Source organism: Musca vetustissima, unplaced genomic scaffold, assembly GCF_032173495.1.
Source record: "Musca vetustissima isolate MV318-11 ecotype Yass unplaced genomic scaffold, APGP_CSIRO_Mvet_v1 utg40789, whole genome shotgun sequence".
Taxonomy (NCBI): Eukaryota; Metazoa; Arthropoda; class Insecta; order Diptera; family Muscidae; genus Musca; species Musca vetustissima.
In genome coordinates this window covers 153537-164822 of record NW_026875964.1, presented here as the reverse complement: position 1 = coordinate 164822, position 11286 = coordinate 153537, and the positions used below count along the sequence as shown (strand labels likewise).

The window sequence follows — 11286 nt, the reverse complement described above, 5'->3', positions numbered from 1 at the left end:
CTTTTTTCAACACTGACCGTATCTTATTTTTTAATCACATTGGCCCGAATTGAATCGAGGCATGCAAGTTAATGTCTTTTTGTCGTTAATTTGTTGTTTTTATTTTGGGAAATATTGCAAAATTTAAAAACAATAATGGAATTTCTTTCTGGACGTTCGTTTGATAAATTTTCCGCTGCTTCTTCTTCATGCAATGAAATTCTCTGCGAATTGTGCAAATTGATGTTTGTTGACATTCGTTGTCGGTAGTGTGTTTTCTGTGGGGTATGTTCAGTGAGAGAGAGGCACATAACTCATACAGTGTGCATAATATTTGCAAACGTTTTAATTTTGTATGACAGTTGTACACGATGATGTTTTTTTATTCATATAAATTATGTTTATTGGCGACATTATAGATGAAGTTTTAAAATTCGAATTTATGCCATAAATAAAATTTATATTTAATCTTCTATCCCAAAGAGTAGGATGGATTGTTAAATCCGAAATAAAACACGATTTGCATTCATTTTTTGTTAATAAGGCTACGTTTACATTAAACCTTTTCTACTACATCACGTCATTTAAATCTATTGTTTGATTTAGGATTTGGAGTAGTTGATGTATAGTGGTTTCTGGAACCGGTGATTGCTTGTGGCTAGGTTGCCATTCATGAAAATTGAAATTGTATCCTTACTTTTGTATACGCCAAACGAAGGACATATCTTCGGAAAACCTTTAATTCATATGACAGATCTTATAATTAAAAGACCTATATACACCCACATTAAATTCTTAAAAATAAATCAAATCAGAGAAGCAAAATAAATACAAAAATTAAATGTAGTACAGAAACATCTGTAATATTTATTATCAAATAAGATAAAAAGTCAAACATTTCAATTCAAATAATTCAATTGTGTAGCATTAAAAAATATAGAAATATTGCTACAAACACGCTAAAACAGTAATATTACAATAAGTCTATTTTCACAGATTCCGTGTTGCATATCACCTAAAGATGTCGCCATGTCCATTGTAATATAAACGCCAGCATTCCCAACAGCAACGCTATCACACCAAACATTTTACTACGTGGCTCTTCAGATGATTGAACAGCCGCGATTGGCGCCTTAACCGGTTGACTACATTTTTTCCAATCATCTTCATTGTCCAGAATTTCACCCATCATACTAAACTTTGTTGTACTCGTAATGCGAACATTAACACTAGTACCCAGTAGATTTTTACGCATCGGTAACAAAATCTGTTCATAGCTTTTGTTGTGACCCACATAGTGTAGGTTGTCATGTGACACCTCGGTAACAAGTACTTTGTAAATTTGTCCCTCTCGTCCGGCGTAGGGATAGTAACTGTTGAAGAGATCAGTTAGACGTTTTGTACGCTTTTTCACTTGATCCGCCGGGATACGGGTCATTCTTGCTGCTGGTGTTCCGGGTCGTGGAAAGAATTGATTAATGAAAAGGCTGGGAAATTCATATTTTTTACACATTCGCATTGTATCCTCAAAGTCTTCTTCTGTCTCGGTAGGGAAACCACAAATAATGTCCGTTGCTATGGTCAAGCCTTCAACACGTTCACGTAGAAAATCAACAACATGTTCAAAATCACTACGGCAATATTCACGTTTCATATCGCCCAGAACGGCATCACTTCCACTTTGTACGGGGACATGCAAAAAGGCGTACACCCTGGGATGATTAAGGATCTTTGACATTTCCTCCAGATGTTCCAAAATATATGGAGGATTTGTCATACCAACACGCAACATACAATTTTCCGGGATAACTTCAACCAACTTCCACAATAGTTCGGGTAATGATGTACCAATGTCTCTGCCATAGGCACCAGTATCCTCTGATGTTAGCCATATTTCACAGCATCCCTCTTCAAAAGCCTGTTTGGCCCGAGCAACAATTTCCTCTGGGGCATAACTGGCCAAATCACCTCTAGCATGTTTGGTTTTGCAATAGGTGCACTGATTCAAACAACCCGTGTTTATGGCAATAATTTCAATTAAAGGGTTCTTCCTGATTTTTGGTAACGCCAACTTTGCTCCAGCAACTCTCTGTCCATCTTCCTTTTTACTTTGCAGCAAACGTACAGTATGACCCTTCAGGGTCTCCTCGACGACCTCCACTACTCTGTCAATTTGCTGTACACCAATGACTGAGAGACCTTTCAAATACCCAGATTTCGGTGCACCCTGAGGAACACATCCAGCTACAACCACATGCTTGCCCGTCGACGTACCATGTTCGATTTCATTACGAAAGGTGTCTTCGGACGGATTCTTAACCGTACAACTGTTGAGTAACCACAGATCGGCGTTTTCCTTTGAGTCCGTGAGTTGATAGCCATATGCCGATAATTGTCCCATCATATATTCCGTATCGGAACTGTTGTGAGAACACCCCCATGTTTTGACGTAAATTTTCTGTGTGCCCGGAATTACACTTTCATAGATTTTCTTTGCTTCAGCAGGTTCGGCAGCGGTGGTGGTGGTGCCATTTGCGACGTTTCCATTTGCAGCCTTCTTTGGTCTCACTGTAACACTTTTCTTATTCCGATATCTTTCTTTGGGTTTAATATCTTCCGATGATATTAGATCCTCTATATCGGCTATATCGTTCTCTTCCATAAAAACCATTTCAATTAAAAATGAAAATTTATTGAAAAATCCCAAAAAATAAACACAGCGACTGCGAGATGCACGTTGTGTCGTTTGTTCAAAAGAACGATTCGGCGAAAAGAACGATAGGAACTATTTTCAAATGATACGAATAGAGGAGATCAAGGTATATTTAATAAGGTAGCCGCATCGGCCCAGCTGTTGGACAAATTAATGTCAAAAATGTTGTTGTAATGTTGAACCAAAAAATTAAAAAATAAAATTATGAATGAAAATCTCCGAATTTCGAAGAGCTTTTTTGGCAATACTTTTATTAACATTTTCTATAAGAATTTGTGTAAAAAAATCTTGCCAATCTGTTTGTTTTGGCAAAATATTTTTGACATATCAAAATACAACAACCGATGTTTGTTGTAGAAATTCGCCGATGCGGCTACCTTGTATATCTACCTTGGAGGAGATGGTAGAGAATGGGCAAAATATCGCTGTGTTTACGAATTGGTGTAATGCATAACAGCGATAAACTATCAGCTGACAATGTGTACATTTACACGATGGGTTGGGTGCACGCATCCACATGAGGCATCTTTCGTATATATCACACAGTGTTCGGGTTTTCTTCAAGAAAACATGTAATAATTTTTTTTAAAATAAAAGAAAAAAGTCTAAAAATACTATTATATATATTCTTGAAGATTCTGAACAGATCACAAATCTTGTCATTCAGATTGCTAGTGGGTTGTGGCGTTCAGGGTGAGATTGAAACGAAACGAAAAAGTTAGAAAATCTTGAGATTGTTCTCCCACGGAGTTTTATGTTTTTACGAAGTGCTTTAATCCATTAATGATTATGTTGGTTTAGGCCACGAATGTTATAATTTCTCTAGAAATAAGTTCGAAGTTTTGCACAATCTGGACAGTGGCATAGACAATTTTTGCAATTTCGATAAAAAGTAAAATTTGCTTGGACTTATCATCATTTGATTTTCCCCTAGACATTTCTTTGTTCTTTTAAATATTTAAAATGATTTTGTGGATCTCTTTCGATTATGGCCCTATATCTTTACGCAATTCGCTAAATTGATTGAAGTTATTCACGTTTATAAAGTGGGGATCAGTAGTACTACTGGCGAGTATATTGGGTTTTTCAGGACCTATAATTTATGTGTGACCCACTACGGATATAATTCGTACAATACCTTGTTGCGAGAAAATATTTTGGGGCTATGTACACTCCAATCCCGTTTTGAATTTAACATTAACATTTAACAGCAAACTCCGTTATAGCTCAAATCTTCACCAGAAGGATCGTAGTATGATTTGGTAGGCCAAAGGATTTATGTCGGGGTGATCTGTTGTAAAGACATCAGACCTTTCCTTGTTTTTTGAAACTTCCTTCTCATGCAGGATTTGTAAAAGAAGATTTCCTTTCCGGAAAAGGAAAACATTCTTCGAAAAACTTCTTCTTCAGTACTTAAACGGCATATACATTACAGCTTTTTTACCGGGTTAACCTACTTTATGAGGATTTATTTGACAAATATGCAAAGGAAATGACAATTGAAACCCACTGGGTTAACGAAATCCGGTTAGGTGTAAACGTAGCCTTAGGCCAGTGTTGCTCAGCTCTCAATTTAGATTTGCCGTTTGTTTAGCATATACAGGAGAGTAACTTACAAATACCAATGCAAGTATTATGAGCATCACTGACGTTTCTGTTATCCTTACCTCTGTATGCAATTAGTTTTGGATATATGGGTTTCCGCGGTGGGCGTGATATTTAAAAAGGAATGCTCTTTTTTATTACAAATTTTCATAAACATTTATTCTTATATTTTTCACCGTTCAAAAAAGAATAATTTGTATTTTTGTAACTACTGAGATTCAACAGTCACAAAACGTGATATCTACATGATATTAAATCAAGATTTTGATGATAATTTGCTTGTTTGTTTACATTTTTCTGTCAAATGAGTTGACACTAGTAGAACTTACAACTACAAATTTCCATGTGGTTGTTGTATCGTTTTTTGTACAACAACACTTGCTGTTACCTTTTATTAGGTTCGTTCGTTTACTTTCCCAGTAATATTTACTCAGTAAGAATTTGCAGAGAGTAAATACGAATTTTTCCTTCTCAAGAGAGAAAACTGCAAAAAGTAAACGAACAACATCCAGTAAAAAGATTGTTTCGACACAGCTGATTAAAACAACAAACAAATTGGCGCAAACTAAAAAACAGCATTTCTATTAGCAAAATGGATAACAAGCGGAAAATTGATGTTGTTTATTCCCCACAAACATTTAAAAGGATTGTGACCGGTAAGTTTTAACTATTTTTTTGGAAATATATTGATGTTGATTGATGTTTACAGATTCGGTGTATATATTCAGTGGTTGCTCAAATGAGTGACACATTGAGGACTACGACGAGATTGTGTTCTCGCCAAATCGAGAACCAACTGATAACGCAGAATTTACCCAGGAAATATCATATTCAAAGTCGCAGGAAGAAGCAGACGTTCCGGCATGTGATGCTGATACAAAAAAAAAATATCTGGTTGGATTCAGCTGTAAAAATGTTGCCTTATTTTTAAATACTTGCGTTTTCTTCATCCATTTTGGTATTTAATGAAATCAAAATAAAATTCACAAAACAATCAATTTTCTTGAGAACAATTTTTTGTTTGTTTACAAAACATAACTAAACAGCTGATTAAATATCAGCTGATGGCACAAGAAAATTCTTACTGAGTAAATTTTTCAAAGTAAGAATTTGCAAGTACTCAGTAACACAACTGTCAAATCTACTCTCTCAATTCACTCTCTTTTACTGGACTTTTGGGTAAACGAACAACATTTTGTAATAATTTGTACAAATTCGTACAAATTATTGAGTAAACGAACGAACCTATTATTATACCATGAATTCGAACATAGAAATTTTACTCAAATAGAAATTTTACTCAGTTGATATATTAGGTTCTTTCGTTAACTTTCCCAACATTTAGCGCGGATTTACACTGTTGGTGATTGGGATTGGTGATGAGAGTTTTTCTCTCTCTCTCATTGGTAAATTGAGTGTAATTAGAGTTGCCCTATTTTTAATTTTGTAGCAAGCTTACTTTTTGTTCACAAAAGGTACGAATTTACATAAACGTACCAAGTCAAAAAGCAGTATTTTTATTAGAAAAGTGAATAACAATCTAAAAATTCATGTAGTTTATAAATACTTGCGTTTCCTTAATCCTTGTTAATGTTTAATGATATAAAATCAAAATAAAATCAATTTGTTTAAGAACAATTTTGTTGTTTGTTTACAAAACATAACAAAACTGCTGATGATACAAGACAATTTTTACTGAGTAAGAATTTGCAAATACTCAGTAACACAACTGTCAAATCCGCTCTCTTTCAATTCACTCTCGTTTACTGGACTTTTGGGTAAACGAACAGCATTTTGTACAAATTATTGAGTAAACGAACGGACCTATTAATTGTATATATTTGTATTATTATTTGGAATGGGTTTGGGTGGTGAGTCTATTTTATAATTCGATACATATAAATAATTATATGAAAAACGGTTCACATTCGCTCAAATAGAATTTTTGCTCAGTTGATATAATAAAACACACAACAATAACAAATACCAATTCAACACAATACAGCAACAAGTTGTGTTTTTCACAAAACAGATACAGTGGATTTTTTTTTATTTTTGGAGGCAAACATTTGCCAAGACACTAGTTTCGTGGTATACCATTTATATTATATATTATATTATTATTGGTATATCCTCAAAGGATTTAAATTTGTCTAACTGTAAACAAACTGTTAATCGTTTCAAAATCTATTCACCGTTATAATATATTTTTATATATAGTAAAAATTACATTCATTTCATTCAAGTTCTGCAATAATCAAATTTACTTCATTAAACCCCACTGTTTATTTATTTCTTTTTTTTTTGTGAGAGCATGCGGGAGAGAGAGAGATTAAGAGAGCTTGTCCAATCAACTAAAACTTTATTACTTTGCAATGAAAATAATCTGCTTGAATAAACAAACAAATAGCGCAAAAAATGTATCACAAATTTAGTTATCAATGAACCGTCGTCGTCCATCATAGCAAACAAAGCAGGAACAACGGTCACCACCGCCGTCAACACACTAAAATGTTAGCTACAATTCTAATTGCCATTCTAATTGGAATTTCGGCATATTGCCTATGGCATTTAAATAAAAATTATGCGTTGGCCTCTTGGACGCGTAAAATTAAAACCATCGATGGTACACCGGTCGAAAGTAAAGCGGCCGTTGTTGGTGGCTTTTGGGGTAGTAATTTTGATTTGTTATCAATGAATTTGGGTAAGTTGGAGAGGAAATTGAACGCTCGTTTCATATACTATATTTTTCTAATTCAATATTTGTAATTTTGTTGTAGAGGAATTCTTTGACTATTCGCGTATATTTGCCGAGAACCTCAAACGTAATTATATTCAATATTTCCTATTGACACCGGTTTATAATATTATTGATGCTGAGAGCGCCGAACTAGTCTTGAATGATTCACGTCTATTGGCAAAGGGTGTTGTTTATGAATTTTTACATCCATTTTTAAAAACTGGTCTATTGACAAGCACCGGTGAGTATGAAATGATATGTGGAATGTTTCTAAATTGTGGCATAATAATTGTAATTGTAGCGCCACAATAAATGCTGAATGGGAGGGAGACTTGACCTTCGATGATATGAAAAAAAAAAAAAAAATATTGTTTACATACAATATTTGTGTGTGTGTGTGAATTTTGATAAAACAAATGTGCTCTGTGTGTTTCCGTACACAAATGATCGCATAAACAATAACTGGGAAAACTTTTAAAGGAAAAATCAAAAAATTAAGACTTCGATACATAGAAGATTTCTGCATATTCAGAGCAACAGAGCAACAAAATATATTTAAAAGATATTAGTATATTAAAATAATATATTATTGTCGGTACTGTATTAAATTTTTAATTAGGTTCGTTCGTTTACTTTCCCAGTAACTTTTATTCAGTAAGATTTTGCAGAGAGAAAAATTGCGAAAAATTAAACGAAAAACATCCAGTAAAAAGATTGAATGGACACAGCTGATTAAAACAACCAACAATTTGGCGTAAACAAATAAGGAGCATTTTTAATAGAAAAATGGATAACAAGCGGAACATGTATGTTGTTTAAAAATATTTACGTTTTCTTCAACCATTTTAATGTTTAATGATACTAAATCAAAATAAAATTCACAAAACAATCAATTTGATTGGGAACAATTTTGTTGATTTTTTACAAAAAATAACAAAACAGCTGATTAAATATCAGCTGATGGTAGAAGAAAATTCTTACTGAGTAAATTTTCCTTGTAAAAATTTGGAAATACTAACATAACTGTCAAATCTGCTCTCTCTCTTTAACTGAATTTTTGGGTAATAGAACAACATTTCGTAATATTTTTTACAAATTATTGAGTAAAAGAACGAACCTATTATTGTTAATAGCAAGATAGAAGCTATGCTTCTGAATTTGTATAAAACAAATATTGCCGGCTATAATTATAGGAAATAATTATAGCTTCCCTAAAATACCATTGATATAAATAAAGTTAACAATAAATATTGTTGTACAATTAGAGAAAATGGAAATGAAATTAACCATATCAAGTCAGCTGAAGTCGCAGAAAAAAACCAGTAAGGAAAGTAGTAAAGTCGGACGGGTCCGACTATATGATACCCTTCACCACGGTTATATTCAACAGCTGCATTCTAACACACGTCGCATTTGTAAAGGATCATTAAATTGTATGAACTAAAATATGAACTAAAATGTGAACCGACTTAGATCAATGCATAAACATGTCATTCTGCAAACTATACTAACTTTTTCACTTACGCAAATATAGATTCGTTTTTTTACATTGGGGCAAAATTATGTTAATCGATTAAAGCAGTCGGACATCCGTTGATTAATTAGAGCCCAATTAACATAATAATTATGCCAAAAATTGTATTAGGACTAACATTTTAATTAAATTTTACATCAAACAATAACCTTTTTCTAAAATTTTAGGCAAGAAATGGTATACCCGTCGCCGCCTTTTGACTCCGACATTCCATTTCAATATTTTACAGCATTTTATGGATACCTTTAAGTGAGTAATTGTTGTTTTTTTATTATTTTGTTATAGCCAATACTATTTTTTGGATTCTTTTCTATTTTAGACATGAATCAAAGTGTTTTGTGGATAATCTTAAAACACTTTTAGAATCAGGCAATTCGACGGGGGAGGTGTCACTGAGTGATGTTATACCTCGATTTACACTCAACAATATATGTGGTAAGTTTGAAGCGTATGTGTTAAAATGGTTAATACGAGGGCAGTTCGGACAGTTCTTCTCATGGAAACTTCCATCTTTATTATGAACACATGTTAAATTCTGGCAACTCCTTCATATAGAAACAAAAAAAGACGCAGTCTCAATTTTTTTACAATGAAAGCACGCATTTCTAATTTTTCCATTGTAAAAAATTGCGAATACGTCTTTCTTGAACACCTGTTTCTATATGAAGGTGTTGCCAGATCGAAACAAAACTTAACAGAGATGGAAGTTTCCAAAACACTTAACTTTTCTATTTATACCGCGCTTTTTGTGCTAGGCTAAGAATTTTCCGAACTACCCAGAAGAGCTATAGATATTTCACGATATTTCTATTCTAATATATAAAGAAAGCCAGGTTTCTAATCATTAACTTGTTTTCTATGTTTTTTTTTTGGTTTTTTTTTAGAAACTGCATTGGGTGTACGACTCGATGAACGTTTGGATGGCGATGAATATCGCGAACACATTTCAAAAGTTGAGGAAATGTTGGTGGAACGTCTCAAGAATCCTTTAAATACTTTTGATTTTATTTACAATAACTTTAGTGATGGTAAACGATATTTAAAAGCAATGGAAAAACTACACGCATTTTCCAGTGGCATTATTGAAAAACGACGAGAACTCTTGGGCGATGAATTACAAAAGATGAACGAGAATGCTGAACAGGATCTAGAGGCTAAGTATATTACAATTTCATTTATATGTAACATATTTTCTCTAATTAAATTTTCCAATATCCCCTAGCATTTATCGCAAACAACGTTATGCCATGCTGGATAGTTTGTTGCGCGCCGAAAAACAGGGCCTTATCGATCATGCTGGTATTTGTGAAGAAGTTGACACCTTTATGTTTGAGGGATTCGATACAACATCAATGCATTTAATATTTGTTCTAATGAATTTCGCTTTATATCCGGAAATGCAAGAGAAATGTTATCGGGAAATCATCGAGAATATTAGCGGTGATTTATCAACCGTAGATATGTCCGAGCTAAGTAATCTTAAATATTTGGATTGTTTTATAAAAGAAACTCAACGTTTGTATCCCTCCGTGCCGATTATAATACGTGAAACTATCTCGGATATTGTTTTTGCTGATCAGTTACTATTCCCCAAAAATACACAAATAAATATACACATCTATGATATACATCGTAATCCAAAATATTATAAAGATCCCAATGCGTTTCGACCGGAAAGATTTTTCAGCACCGAAGCAGAGCAGAGGCATCCGTTTGCGTTTATACCATTTAGTGCTGGACAAAGGAATTGTATTGGTAAGAGAAACAAATTATATTTTTATTGTATTGTTTTGTTTAAATGTTTCTGTATTTTAGGACAAAAATTCGCTATGCTGGAAATTAAAACATTATTGGTACATATCTTGAAAAATTTCCGCTTGGAACCCATTACAACACCGGAATCGTTTCGTTTCTCGGCTGGTCTTTTATTACGTACAAATGACAAAGTTAAAATTAAAATAAAGAAGAGGGAAACATTGTAAAAATAGAGAATTTAATAAAAAAATGTTAATAATAAAATTTATAATTTTCAACAAACACAAATTGTCTGAGAAACAATTCTAAATTTTAATTTAAAAAATTTATTAAATAATCATTCGCATTCTGAATGAAGTCCGAATGAAAAAAATCCGCTTTGGGAAAAAATTAGATATTCTGTACTGCAAATATAGCAACGGAATGTATAAAGACAATAAGGAATATTTAGGCCGAGTTTAATGAAATTTCGAGGCAAAAAAAGACATTTTCTGTGAGGATCTGTCTCTCCAGTTTCTGAATCGATTTACGCATGTCCTTCTGTCCGTCCGTCTGTTCATGTTAAATTGTAAACAAAGTACAGGTCGCATTTATGATCCGAATTGGATGAGATTTGGCATAGGTCACTTATTTGGCCGAAGGACGAACCCTATTGAAATTGAGAAAAATCGGTTCAGATTTAGATATAGCTCCCATATTTAATTTAATGTAAATGGTGTACCTAAGTCCCTATATATCTTTCGATTTGCACGAAATTTGGTGTGTCAAGTTTCGTGAAAATCGGTTCTGATTTAGATATAGCTCCTATATATCTTTTCTTCCGATTTTATGTAAATTGTGCTCTAAAGACCCACAGTTTGTCCGATTGCCACACAATTTGGTACAATGAACTGTAGTTAATATAAGTCTCTGGCAAGTATCATTGAAATCAGTTCAGATTTTGATATAGCTTATATATAT

At 33.3% G+C, this 11286-nt stretch overlaps 2 protein-coding genes across 2 annotated transcripts; one reads left to right on the top strand and one right to left on the bottom strand.

Moving 5' to 3' along the window:
• Nucleotides 1-994: 994 nt before the first annotated feature.
• Nucleotides 995-2646, bottom strand: LOC133338500 (threonylcarbamoyladenosine tRNA methylthiotransferase). Its single transcript, XM_061546667.1, has one exon. It carries the CDS (start codon nucleotides 2639-2641, stop codon nucleotides 995-997), a length of 1647 nt encoding a protein of 548 aa, XP_061402651.1. The 5' UTR covers nucleotides 2642-2646.
• A 4162-nt stretch (nucleotides 2647-6808) lies between these two features.
• On the top strand, nucleotides 6809-10553 carry LOC133338499 (cytochrome P450 4p1-like). Its single transcript, XM_061546666.1, has 7 exons — nucleotides 6809-7001; nucleotides 7078-7278; nucleotides 8739-8820; nucleotides 8891-9006; nucleotides 9456-9729; nucleotides 9794-10326; nucleotides 10387-10553. Exons 1-7 carry the CDS (start codon nucleotides 6809-6811, stop codon nucleotides 10551-10553), a joined length of 1566 nt encoding a protein of 521 aa, XP_061402650.1.
• Nucleotides 10554-11286: the final 733 nt, after the last annotated feature.